Source organism: Mobula hypostoma, chromosome 2 (genome assembly GCF_963921235.1).
Source record: "Mobula hypostoma chromosome 2, sMobHyp1.1, whole genome shotgun sequence".
Taxonomy (NCBI): domain Eukaryota; kingdom Metazoa; phylum Chordata; class Chondrichthyes; order Myliobatiformes; family Myliobatidae; genus Mobula; species Mobula hypostoma.
The window spans coordinates 238,898,331-238,912,587 of record NC_086098.1 but is presented as its reverse complement, the minus strand read 5'-3'; the positions used below and the strand labels follow the sequence as shown (position 1 = coordinate 238,912,587).

Below are 14,257 nucleotides of genomic sequence, written 5' to 3'. Positions count from 1 at the left end.
TCCAGCTGGTAAATATCTGGTCTGGCCCATATGTCAACTCTTACCCACGTGGGGGTGGTTTCCTTTGATTTTCAATTCCCAAAGGCAAGGCAGTCTTACATAGAGACCTAAGGGACAACAGATGTTGGAATCTTGAGCAACCCACAAAACACTGGGAGACCACACACAAAATGCTGGAGGAACTCAGCAAGTCAGAGAGCTCCTGGGAGTGCGCATCTCGCACAACTTGTCATGGTGCCAGAGCATACGTTACACAATCAGGAAACCTCTACTTTCAATGCTCGTCTTTACTTGCATCATTCTACGATGCACAGTGGAGAGCATCTTAACATGCTGCATCACTGTATGGGATGGAAACTGCACTACAACAGGTAGTCAAGACTACCCAACGTATCACCAGCACCAGGCTACCTGCTATCAAGGACATATTTTCAGGAAGGTGCTGGTAAATGGTCAGTTACATCCACCCTGCTCACAGACTGTTTGTCCTACGCCCATCAGGGAGGAGATTACATAGCATCCACACCAGGACCAGCAAACTCCAAGAAAACAGTTGCTCCTCCCCCCCCCCACCGCCCCCAGTAGTAAGACTGATCAACACCTCCACCCACTGACCCACCCCTTCACATCTGCACCACCTCTACTTTATCATTTCCTGTCAGTTGCCTCAGATACAGACACTCCTGTATCTAGGGTCACTATGGATATAGAATTGTTCTATGTATATAAGGTATCTCATGTATTTATTTTCATTGCATTTTTCTGTTATTGTGTTCTTTATGTTATTGTGGTTTTTTTCTGTGCTGCATTGCATCTGCAGTAACAATTATTGTGTTCTCCTTTACACTTGTGTACTGGAAATGACATTAAACAATCTTGGATCTTTGGAAAGGAATAAACAGATGACTTTTCAAGCTGAGACTTTATCAGGACTGGAAAGAAAGGGGGAAGAAGCCAGAATAAGAAGGTGGAGGAAGGAGAAAAAGTGAAAGCTTGGTGGTGATGGTGAAGTAAGGTGAAGGAGAAGGCAGGTGGATGGGGGAGGGGGTGAGGTTAGCCTCAGTGGGTCCAAACTGAGAAGCCTGAAAACAGAGTAAGATGGCGATGGAACACTGGAGGAGCTTGGCAGCATTGATGAAGGGCCTGACCTACTGAGTTTTGGGTCAAGACCCTTCATCTGGGCCAATGAGTCTTGACCTGAAACATTTCTCACCATGAATGGCTGCTCAGTCAGCTGAGTTCCTCCGATGTTTTGTGTCAGCCTCATTCATGCTTACACATCTGGAAGAGTGCCTGAGGAATTGGTCTTGTGTACAGGAGATGTTGGAGCAGAACGGGGAAGTTGTATGAAGTCTGCATTTATGGCTCCTAATATCAGGAGCTCATGGTGTTGTGATCAGCTATGATCTACTGAACTTCAGTGCTTCATCTGCATTGCAAGATCCAAGATACAATTTAACAGCCTTCTCTTTGTTCCTTGCAGCAAAAATGTTCAGTTGAAGGTCGACAATGTTCTGGTAAGCACTTGTTCAGTCTTCTACCCTCTGATGTCTTCTCTTTCCACCCCAGCATACAGTCGAACAGTTTGAAAAGGGTATAAAATATATGGAAATAAGGTTTCTTCATTCAACCTCAAATCTCATCTCCAGAGTTGGTTGTGGGGCAATGACAAAGGATGCTTTATTTCTTAAAAATGAATGGATTCCCTTTTTCTGCCTGAAACATTTATGAAACCTTTATTGGGGAACCTGCATTTTTATGATCATAAGACATAGGAGTAAAATTAGGCCATTCAGCCCATCGAGCCTGCTCCACCATTCTGATTTTTTAAATATCCCTCTCAACCTGCCTTCTACCCATAACCTTTGACACCTTTAACAATCCAGAATCTATCTAATATGCTCAATGACCATGTCTGGCTAAAGAAATTCCTCCTTATCTCGCTTTTAAATAGATGTCCCTCTATTCTGAAGCTGTGCCCTCTGGTCCTAGACTCCCCCATTATAGGAACATCCTCTCCACATCCACTCTTATCTGGGCATTTCATTATATAAAATGAAATCCTCCCACCCACCCACCCCCCTAAATTCTTCTAAGCTCCAGCAAGTACAGGCCCAGAGCCATCAAATGCTTCTACTTTAACCCTTTCATTCCCAGGATCATTCTCCTAAATTTCCTTGTTGTGTCTTTCATATTCCTGTGATGGCTCCAGTGAAGTACTGTTGAAAGTAACCGCTGCTGTAACATTGAATTTGCACATAGTAGGCTTCCACAAAGAACATGGTAACAACTGGATCATTTGCCTTTTAAAGTTGGGTGAGGGGCAAGTTTTGCCCACTGGACAATGGGGTCAAGATGGCCTGCATTTCCTCTAGTGCAACGGAACTCTTATGATCACCCGAGAAGATAGATACTGACCTTGTTTTATATCTTGTCTGAAACACACTGAAATATTCCACCAGTAATGCCGTTAGAAATTTCTATTTAGATTGATTGTTTGAATTCAACGTTCAAAGTAAATTTGTTATCAAAGTACATACTTGTCACTATATAGAACCCTGAGATTAATTTTCTTGCAGGCATTCACACTTAATACAAGAATCACAATAGAATCAATGAAAGGCCGCACCCAACAGGATGGACAAACAAACAAATGACAACAAACTGTGCAAGTGCAAAAAGAAGGGAAAAGAAACGCATAATAAACAATTAAATAAGCAAGCAAGCAATAAATATCAAGAACATGAGGTGAAGAGTCCTTGAAAGTGAGTGTGTAGGTTGTAGGAACAGTTTAGTGATGGGGTGAGTGAAATTATCCCCTCTGGTTCAAGAGCCTGATGGTTGAGGAGTAATAGCTGTTCTTGAGCCTGCGTGGTACGCAACATGGTGATATTCTGCAACAATATTGCAGAGGGATACATTAATGATGGATAAATAGGCAATAAATGTGGTGAACATGAGTGGTAAGTATGCAAGATACGTAGCCATATTTGAACCCTGTCAATGCTTTGAGCATCGTTTCAGTTGCTTCTCCCACCATAACAATCTCATCACTCTTCAAACATTCGATTAGGGTTTTGATTTACTTTCTCACTTTGTTTGCAGCAAGAAGTCAAAGGGTTTTCGGATTCAGAGAAGCTTTACCTCTATCTGCAGCTCCCTTCAGGCCCCAGCCATGGAGACAAAAGGTACAGGGTGGGCAGGTTCTTAAAATGGTGCCAGCTCAAGTATCCAGTGCCCAGTTATAAAGGCTATTGCTAGAGAATGCGCTGGACTCAACTGAAGTTGTTTGGTCCTTCATACACAGGTCTTGTACATGCTGATCATTTAAATTTAGAACAGAGGACATGAAACTTTACAGCACAGTACAGGCCCTTCAGCCCACAATGTTGTAATGACCTTTTAAACTACTCCAATATCAGTCTAACCCTATCCTCACATGTAACTCTCTTTTCTTTCATCCGTGTTCCGCTGGTTGTGTCTCTCTGCCCACGGTAACACAGTGGTTAAAGCGACACGATCACAGCTTTGGGGGGTGGGGGTCAGAGTTCAATTGCTTCTTTAAGAAGTGTGTACACCCTTCCCGTGTGAGCATGGGTTTCCTCCAGTTATTTCTGTTTCCGTCAATAGTCCAGAGACATACTGGTTAGTAGATTAATTGGTCATTGAATATTGTCCTGTCTTTAGGCTAGTGTTAAATAGATGGATTGCTGGGCGGTGCAGCTCGAAAGGCCAGAAGGGCCTGTTTCACAGTGTATCTCAATAAATAAATTTTTCTTTCATCTCCGTTAATTGAACTCCAACGGTTGTGCACGAAGTGGTTGAAATTTGATAAGTTTGGCACCTTTTATTTTCCTTTTATATTTTATCTCTATTAATTACATAGTTCCAGTAAGATCTATAAGTGTAATCATTTAATGGCATATGGTGTATTGTCTGTTATTTGACGGGGTGGGGTACATCACACAGCATCCACACCTACTTGATTATCCAGTTTAGTGGGGCCGAAGGCTGCTCCCCCCAGACGAAAGCGAGTTGAGCGAGCCTGAGGCTTACCGGGGGGCTACACATCCATGCCCCATTTTGTGTGTGTGTGTCATCCTACAAACTGAGTGACATGGTAGCATGGAGGGTTAAGATACGAACTTGTAATTCAGGGAGTAAGGGTTCAAATTCCACCTACCTCCACTAGAAATGAGCGACACTATTCTGACTCCACCAAGGATTGTTGTTCCCACCCCCCCCCCCCCAAACTGTGTAAGAAAATGGCAGGTAATGGGCTGTGTAGGAGGGAAGGGTTGGATTGATTGTGGCGAAGGTTTACCTGGGCTGAAGGGGCCTGTTCTATGCTGCTGTCACTGGGTCTGAAGTAACAGTAAACACAAGAGATCCTGCGGATGCTGGAAATCCAGAGCTACACACACAAAATGCTGGAGGAACTCAGCAGGTTGGGCAGCATCTATGGACGTGATTCAATAGTGGCTATTTTGGGCTGAGACCTTTCATATGAATTGTCTGATGCTGTTCAAACATATGACCTGGAGTGACAATGCCGCTCACTCAGCTGAGACTGATGAACAGTGCAGTGAGGACAGAGATTATTCTGCTGGGTGATACAGCTCTTAGAAAGAGTGCACCAAGCCCTCTCTTCATTCCCCTGCAGTTCCTTCCTCTTCAACTCGTTATAAAAGTATCTTAATAAGTCTTCCTACAGCTTTCTCAAGCAATGCATTAGATTTTTAAATGCAAGTGATCCCAAATGCATTAACTGGTTTATCAAATGAAATTCAACAGCAATGAACATAATTAGAGTTATGAACACAAGAGATTCTGCGAATGCTGGAAATCCAGAGCAGCACAAACAAAATGCTGGGGGAACTCAGCAGGTCAGGCAGCATCTATGGAGAGGAATAAACAATCAATGTTTCGAGCCAAGTTCCTTATCAGGACTTTAATTAGAGTAGAGTGGGTTGGCTTTAAAAAGCGTCTTTGACCAGGAAAGTGATACAGGATTATTTAGGTAGGGGATGTTGAGTCTTGGCAGCTGATGGCACAACTGATTTAGGGAGAGAGCAAAAAACCAAAGTTCGAAGTGAATTTTGTTATCAAAGTACATAAATGTCACCATATACTACCCTGAAATTCATTTTTGTGCAGGTATTCACAGTAGATACAAAGAACACAATAAAATCTATGGAAAAACTTTACACAAAGATAGACAAACATCTAATATGCAAAAGACAACATTGTGCAAATACAAAAAGAAAAGCAAAATAAAAATAAGAAACTTATTATTGAGAACATATTGTAGAGTTCTTAAAAGTGAGTCTGTAGTTTCTGTAGTCAGTTCAGTGTTGTGAGTGAAATTATCCACTCTGGGTTAGGAGGTTGATGGTTGAGGACTAATAATAGTTATGGAACCTGGTGATGTGGGTCCTGAGGCTCCTGTACCTTCCTGGAGGCAAAAGCAAGAAGAGAGCATCACCTGGATGGTGAGGGTCCTTGATGACTCAGTTGAGAAGTCAGCCTCAAATCATAACACATTGGGGATATGATGCCTCCATGGTTTATTAAGTGTTGCCTCTCCTTTGTCAGCTTGAGTGATGTTTAATGGCCAGCATCTTAATCTTGAGGCACACCCTTGGTTTATATTGCATAAGACATAAGAGCCAAATGAGGCCAGAAAGTCAATTCCTATGGTGGTTTATATGATACTTCATTTCCATCGAAATGGTCAAGACCATAAGATACTGGAGGAGAATAGGACCATTCAGTCCATCGAGTCTGCTCTGCCATTCCATCGTGGCTGATTTATTATCCCCCTTAAACCCAGTTCTCTTGCCTTCTCCCCAAAACCTATCAACCCCTATTTGAAATACCCCCAATGATTTGGTCTCCACAGCCATCTGTGGTAATGAAATTCACAGATTCACCACCTTCTGGCTAAAGAAATTCCTCCTCATCTCTGTTCTGACTGGACATCCCTCTATTCTGAGGCTGTGCCCCCGGCCCTGGATTCCCCCACTATAGGAAACATTCTCTCCATGTCCACTCTGTCTTTGCCTTTCAATATTTGATAGGTTTCAACGAGATAACCCCCCTGCCCCCCCGCATTCTTCTAAAGCCCAGCTAGTATAGGCGCAGAGCCATCAAACACGCCTTAAACATTAATCCTTTCATTCCTGGAATCATTGTCGATCCTCTGGACCCTCCTCCAATGCCAGCACATGCTTTCTTACATAAGGAGTTCAAAACTGCTTACAATAATCCTTGCAGTCTGACCCTCACCTTTACATACTTGCTTTTATATTCTAGTTTCTAGCCTGTGCTTGATTTTATTTATCCCCTACTTTGTTATTGTCTCAAAAGATTTGTGAGGTAGTGTACAGACCTAAAAGCATAAGACTAACTATCTTTATCGCAACCCCTATTTGATCACAGCTCCAGCATCAGCAGCAGTGACCCGTATCCCACAAGCACTGCTGATCAAATGCACGCTTGCAACTGGATAAGGAACCACCTGGAGGAACATCCAGACACCTGTCTACCAAAGCAAGATGTCTACGATGCTTACAAGTACGTAAGTGATACCTAATGTGTACAGGAATGATTTGTCTGCCCCCTCTGGTTCTAGAGTTCTTCAGGGACTGTCAGATTGTTTGGGTTGTTGGCTGGTTCCCCAATCACATGGTTACTGACACATCAGGGTGGCTGACAGAAAGATTTATCAAACAACATACAAATTGATAACACCATGAAGACCACCTCTGTTTCTGCTCTCTGTCTGCACTACTTATTTAAAGTTTTAATATGTTTCTTAATGTAATTTATAATTTTTTCCTGTATTGCACTGTGCTGCTGCAAAACAACTTTCTGAACGTACAGTATGTCAGTGATATTAAACCTGATTTTGATTCTAATAAGCAAAAGGGTTCACAACCTTTAACATAAGAAGAATATAATCTTTTGTTTTTGAACACAGACGTTACTGTAATAATTTATCCTACCGGCTCCTGAGTGCAGCAAACTTTGGCAAAATCATGCGCGATGTCTTTCCGAACTTCAAGGCCCGACGGCTGGGAGGGCGAGGCCAGTCTAAATATCCTTTTCCTCTTGTTCTTAAAAGCAGCTTGTGTTTTGTCACTCCATCGTGGTGGTGCTCTGAGGTCTCTGTGAGTAGCAACCTCCAAGGTGGTATTCAAGGACCCTCAGTGAAGTGCGGAAAGATCGATATTATTGCAGGTGTCACATTTCGGGCATGATATTAGAATGGAGCTCATTCAAGTGATGTACAATATGATAATAATGACTTTTTAGAGCACTTTTCATACAATGTAGTTCAAAGTGCTTACAATGCTATAAAGAGCAAGCATGAAAATAAAATAAAAGACAAAAAGTTGTTAGTTAAAAGCAAGGTTACAGTAGATAAATAGGTTTTGAGCTGGTGTTTAAAAGTGTCAACTGAGTCTTCATCCCTCACAGCTTTAGGTACTGAATTCCACTGTTTAGGTGCTTAGTTCAAAAAATCTGACCAGCCAATTATCTTTTGATGGAGATTGTTTAAATTTAAGGGGAGGGCAAAAGAAGACCCGAGAACTTGAGCAGGATTATAAAACTAAAACAATTCTGTGATGTGCTCTGCTCCCAGACCATTAAGAGCTTCAAAGACAGTAAGAGAACTTCAGAATCAATTCTAAAAGATACAGGAAGCCAGCACAGAACCTACTGTATAAAAATGAAGACAAACGGGGGTAGTTCTAGGGTTAATATTTATTCCATAATCAGTTCTCCTAAAATTAATTGCTACATCCAAAACAATTTTGTTGACTATGGAACAATTTGTGATGTGAGGCACTATGACGAAGAAAGCCATTTCTTTATATTTTGGTCATTTTTGCATTCTTTTTTGTTAACTGTACACCTCTCATCAATGTTTTAACTTATTTGTTCTTTGGGATATTAATGTCAAGATGTTTTTACAGAGATTAGCTTTATTTGTCACATGTACAACAAAATGCGTCATTTGCGTCAACCACCCATACGATCCAAGGCTGTGCTCGGAGCTTCTGGTGACAACGTGGCATTCCCACAACTCAATAACCCTAACCCACATGTCTTTGGAAACCCACGCAGAAAACATACAAACTCCTTACAGACAGCGATGAGAATTGAACCCATATCACTGGTGCAGTAGTGTTCTGCTAACCGTAATGTTATTGTGCCACCCCCTATATTAGTTGAAGTTTATTGTCATTTAACTGTACATACATACAACCAACACAAACTATGTTCCTCTGGACCAAGGTGCACCCACTCAATATATATTTCACACAGCACGTAAGCCACAATGTTATACTACAAATGAGTTATTAAAGTATAATTCAAAATGCATGTAGTAAAGCACACTGTCCTAGTGACGAGACCTCGGTGGTGGCAGGGTACTCATTAGTCTCTCGGCCTGAAGGGAGAAGCTGTTACCCAGCCTGGCAGTCCTAATCCCGATGCTCCTGTACCTCCTTCCTGATGGTAGTGGGTCAAAGAGATTGTGGGATGGGTGGTAGGGATTCTGAACGATCATCTGCAATGCTCCTGTTAACTGTCACATATGGGAGGGAAGAGAGACCCTGGTGATGCTCTTGACAGTTTTTACTATCCACTGTAGGGTCTTGTGGTCCGATGCCCTGCAGCTTCCGTACCACACAATGATGCAGCCAGAAAAGACACTCTTGATGCTGTTCTTGTAGAAAGTTGTTAGAATAGAGGTGGGGGGGCCTTGCACACCTTAGTCTCCTCAGAAAGTGTAGACACTGCTGGGCCTTCTTGACTAGTGAGGAGCTGTTGTGGGTCCAGGTTAGATCATCTGTTATGTGCACACCAAGGAACTTTAACTAGTGCAGGTTAATCTAAATTCCTCCATGGTGCTTGCAACCATCAAGCCAATTATGCTAAGGCCTTATTCCTTTCAGCTCCCCCTCACATTCACTCCAAGGGGCCATTAACCCACTGACTGCCCAACTTGAGGATGTAGGAGGATTCATGAGAGCCTGGAGCAAACTTACAGAGTTTCAGGGAAAATGGAGAAAAGAACTCCGTACAGACGCCACCAGAGATCAGGATCGAACTTGGACCACTGGAGTTGTGAGGCAGCAACTCTATCTGTGCCGATATCTGGGTGGGTCTGCACTAATTTTCAAGCCAGATAGTGAAACATTTTCTTCCTTAGGTGAGTTTTTTCAAGTAATTAAATGAAGCTAAATTCCTCAGCTTTCTGGGTGGTATTTGAACATGCCTCCACAGGTTACTACCTTGGGGCACCACGGTAGCGTACTGGTTAGTGTGATGCTATTACAGCTCAGGGCAGTGGAGTTCAGACTTCCGTTCTGGCGCTGTCGATAAAGAGTTTGTACACTCTCCCTGTGACCGAGTGATTTTACTCTAGGTGCTCTGTTTTCCTCCTACAGTGCAAAAATATACAGGTTAGTAGGTTAATTGGTCATTGTAAATTGCTCCTGTAATTAGGCTTGTGTTAAATAGGTGGGTTGCTAAGCAGCATGGCTCGTTGGACCAGAAGGGCCTATTCTGCAGTGTATCTCTAAGTAAAACATTTAAATAAATAAAGATCATTATCAATATTACTGTATGCTAATCCAGGAAATTAATTCAATGTTATCATAATCCACAATGCGATGATGTTGTTCATGTACTTCTTGTTTTTGGGCCCTGTGCTCCCATTGATGACCTCTTCTTCTCCATTGTCCAAAGTTGATGGTATGGTTGAAGTTCATCATTGTTCCTACAATCCACTGTATCCACTGTACAGGGGATTGGCCTATACAGTTTTAACAGAGCTACGTTGGCCATCCCTTACCCATTTCTACCTCTCACGATGGGGATGTAGGGTTGGACTTTGAGAGGCAGTTATATACTTGAGCAACACCCAAAATGCTGGAGAAATAGACCAGACTATGAAACATTTCCTTAGTGAACCAGGTAGGTTTTTTCCATGTTCCTCCCCCTTCCTTTCCAGTCCTGAAGAAGGCCCAAAGCGTTGACTGTTTGTTCATTTCCATAAATGATGCCCGGCCTGAGTTCCTCCAGCATTTTGTGTGTGTTGCTGTGGATTTCCAGCATGTGCAGAATCTCGTGGTTTTTATTTATATACTTAACTCTTTCCAACATACTGCTATGGTGGGATTAGAAGAAAGACTGTGGTCAGCATGCCTTCCCTTCCAAGCCTGGACTTGAAGCTCCCAGACCCGGTAAGTGGGATTGCAAAATATTATTGCATTAGTCTGTTTGTAGGCTCGTTGGACCAGGAGGATTGTACATTCTTAAAAAAGCAATCACTTGCCCTTCACTGTACTGCTCACTGACTCCTGTCTTCTCACTTTTGCAGTCACAGAAAGATTATGTAACTTTTCATTCTCTTATCGGTAATGGACACAATATAGAACATCACAGTCCAGGCCCTTCACCCCTCAGTGTTGTGTCAACCTTTTAACCTACTCTAAGGTCAATCTAATCATTCTGTCCTACATAGCCCTCCGTTATGCTATCATCCATATGGCAATGTAAGAGTTTCTTAAATACTCCTAATGTGTCTGCCTCTACAATCACCCCTGGAAGGGCATTAAAAACAAACAAACTACCTCTGACATCCCCCTGTACTTTTCTCCGATGATCTTAAAATGATGCCCCCTCATATTAGCCATCATAAAAAAAAATACCCTGAGAAAAAAAAATCTCTGGCTGTCCACTCTGTCTATGACTCTTATCAGCTTGTACGCTTACGTTAAGTCACTTCTCACCCTGCTTCGCTCCAAAGAGAAAAGCCCAAGTTTACTCAACTTATCCTCGTAAGACATGCTCTGTAATCCAGGCAACATCCTGTTAAGTCTCCTCTGCACCCTCCCTAAAGCCTCCACATCCTTACTATAATAAGCCGACCAGAACTGAACACAATACTCCCAAGTGTAGTCAGAGTTTTATTGTTTCTCCTTGCAGGGTTGTGGTGTCATGGGTACAAGTTCATAACTCCAAAGACTTAAGCACACTACCTAGATCAATACTAAATGTTATACTGAGGGAGTCTGCTGTGTTACTGGGAGTCCACCACTGTCAGAAGTGCTGTTTTTTTTTGTGTGATGTCAATCCAAATGTAGAGGAGTGACAAATAGACAGAGTGGGTCTGTAGAGACACTAACCCAGCAGCAGAGTTGGCGATGCACAGCAAGCAGAGAGGTCTGCAATGTGTGATGGAATGAGGGAGATGGTGGCATAGTGTACAAGAGAACGGGGAGGGGAGAGAAAGAGAGCAGATTGATGGGGAGAAGGCGGGGGAAATGTACACACACACGATGGGGAGAAGGAATGGGGGAGAGATATGGTATGTAGTAAGGACATTGGGGAGAAGGGAATGAGGGAGGGATATAGTGCACAGTAGGGACGATGGGGAGAAGGGAATGAGGAAGAGATATGGTAGACGGATGATGGGGAGAAGGAACAGGGGAGAGAGATGGTACACAGTAGGGATGATGGGGAGCAGAGAATAAGGAACAGATATGGTACACAGGGATAATGGAGAAAAGGGAGTGGGGGAGAGATATGGTCAGGGATGATGGGGAGAGATATAGTACACTGTGGGATTGATTGGCGGTGGGGGAGGGAGAAAGGCACATTATATAGAGCTGGACCAAGGCTGTGCCGTACTAGTCCAATCCTTTGTTAAGGACCAGACATGCCATTTTATGTCATTGAAAGTGGGCATGCAGGTACAGCAGGCGGTGAAAAAGGCGGATGGTATGCTGGCATTCATAGCAAGAGGATTTGAGTACAGGAGCAGGGAGGTACTACTGCAGTTCTACAAGGCCTTGATGAGACCACACCTGGAGTATTGTGTGTAGTTTTGGTCCCCTAATCTGAGGAAAGACATTCTTGCCATAGAGGGAGTACAAAGAAGGTTCACCAGATTGATTCCTGGGATGGCAGGACTTTCATATGATAAAAAATTGGATCGACTAGGCTTATACTCGTTGGAATTTAGAAGATTGAGGGGGGATCTTATTGAAACGTATAAAATCCTAAAGGGATTGGACAGGCTAAATGCAGGAAGATTGTTCCCGATGTTGGGGAAGTCCAGAACGAGGGGTCACAGTTTGAGGATAAAGGGGAAGCCTTTTAGGACCGAGATGAGGAAAAGCTTCTTCACACAGAGAGTGGTGAATCTGTGGAATTCTCTGCCACAGGAAACAGTTGAGGCCAGTTCATTGACTATATTTAAGAGGGAGTTAGATATGGCCCTTGTGGCTAAAGGGATCAGGGGGTATGGAGAGAAGGCAGGTACAGGGTTCTGAGTTGGATGATCAGCCATGATCATACTGAATGGCGGTGCAGGCTCGAAGGGCTGAATGGCCTACTCCTGCACCTATTTTCCATGTTTCTATGTAACATGATTTATGCCAGTGCTTTGTGTGTTTTTCTCACCCCTCTCCCCACTCTCCCCTCCCCTCCTGCTTCTCTCCATGTTAGCTGGAGGCGAAGGAAGCAGACAAGTCCCAGCAGAACGAGGTGCTGGTGTCAGCGGCCATCAGCCTGATCTGTGAGTGGGCTCAGCGGGTGCTGATGAGGCAATTCGACTCAGTTGTGGACCTGGCCCGTTTCCTCGTGATGGAGCACCTCATCAGCCCCAGGACCAAGAACGCAATGCTGGTGAAGGAGGAGCTTATGACTGGTGAGTGAAGCATTTGCACCTCTCCTTGAACCAGGATCTTCTCTAATCTTCTCGAATCTTTTCCTTCTCAAACTGTTAGAACTCTGTGGCAAATCAAAAGACCCTTCAGCCCAACATGCAAAGTAGCTCCTTTTCGAAAAGCTGTCCAGATGATGGGTCTTGACCCGAAACATTTCCCTCCGCAGATGCAGCCTGAGCCAGTTTCTACCAGCTGCTAGTTTGCTGCTCTGATTTCAGCATTTACAGTTCCTTGTGTTCAATGTGCTGCTTCTCCTCTCCCAACCATGCGGTTCCACCAAAGGTTTGCAAATGATTTCCTCTCAAACATGTTTCACATGAATAGTGACTTCCTCTCTGGTGGATGTAGATTCCTGTGAAGAAAACCAGGAGAGTGCTCCAATATTTATTCCACATAAAGTACCTAAAATAAGAACAACAGTGATTTGTGTATTTAAAGATACAGCGCTGAACATGCCCTTCCGGACCAGTGAAGTGCAACAACTTCATTGGTTCCAGAATGCTGTGGAAGTGAAAACAGTTGCCTAGACTTTCTCTGTTAATACCCTACATGCAGTGTGGTGAGGCTTTTCTCGAGAATAAACCCGTCAAGTCCCATTGGGCTGAAAGGTGTGATTCTGTAACAGAAGATCTTGCATCGCTTCATGTTCGGGAAGAAAGATGCTTTACTGGACCACACTAGCAACAAACACCGTAATGGAAGGTCATGCTGACATGAAAGAAATTTTCACCACTCCCGCCCCCGCTTTCATTTTTAAAAACTTTACATTTGCACTTCCATCCTGTTGATTAACACTCTTTACTTAACCTGCAGAAAATATGTTGAAAACCCAGAAAGATCCAATGCAGCGACAGCAGTCCAAGATCACTGGGAAGGAAACTGAGGAGAGGACAGGAACGTCAGAGGTAGGTTTCTTTATTACAGAGTGGCGGGTGTGTGGACTGGTCTGCCAGGGTGATGAAGTTCTCCGTTGGTCCTGGTTGACCATCGATGCTGTGTCCCAGCTGTCAATATGATAACACAGGCAGTATGAAAGCTGTTGCCCATGCAACAGGGTCCCCCTCTCCATGTAGCTGATGGATTCAGAAAAAAGAGCAGAGACCAATGCAGTTTGACTGAAAAGTATGTTGCAGGAGTTGCCAGTCAATGTTGAACTCAGTGTTGCCTTAGGAACTCTGGCTCTAGATTTTTCCTCACAGTTTACTCCCGAAGCCTTCCCTATGAGTGGATATAGCCATAAAGCAGCAGAGATTTGAGATCAGAGCTTTCTTTCTCATAGATGAGCCGCCAACCATGACTAACAAGCCCCATCTGCCGGAAACAACTGGATTTAAGGCGCCAATAACCTGCCTTTGCCCTTTCTCCTGTCAGTAGACACAATTCTGACATGGAAGAAATTTTCACCACTCCCGCCCCCCTTTCATTTTTAAAAACTTGACATTTACGCTTCCATCCTGATGATTTCCGCTCTTTACTTAACCTGCAGAAAATATGTTGAAAACCCAGAA

The 14,257-nt window shown here is 43.4% G+C and overlaps 1 protein-coding gene across 4 annotated transcripts in view; it reads left to right on the top strand.

Moving 5' to 3' along the window:
* The window catches only part of LOC134342965 (DNA-binding protein RFX5-like), a 34,782-nt gene that overhangs the window by 12,739 nt on the left and 7,786 nt on the right, over positions 1 to 14,257 (top strand). For all 4 annotated transcript variants that reach the window (XM_063041714.1, XM_063041715.1, XM_063041716.1 and 1 more), the window contains 7 exons: positions 1,484 to 1,517; positions 3,106 to 3,188; positions 6,442 to 6,576; positions 6,983 to 7,102; positions 10,181 to 10,259; positions 12,529 to 12,730; positions 13,563 to 13,654. In XM_063041714.1, coding sequence (XP_062897784.1) covers positions 1,484 to 1,517; positions 3,106 to 3,188; positions 6,442 to 6,576; positions 6,983 to 7,102; positions 10,181 to 10,259; positions 12,529 to 12,730; positions 13,563 to 13,654 — 745 coding nt within the window. The remainder of the gene's footprint in view (positions 1 to 1,483; positions 1,518 to 3,105; positions 3,189 to 6,441; positions 6,577 to 6,982; positions 7,103 to 10,180; positions 10,260 to 12,528; positions 12,731 to 13,562; positions 13,655 to 14,257) is intronic.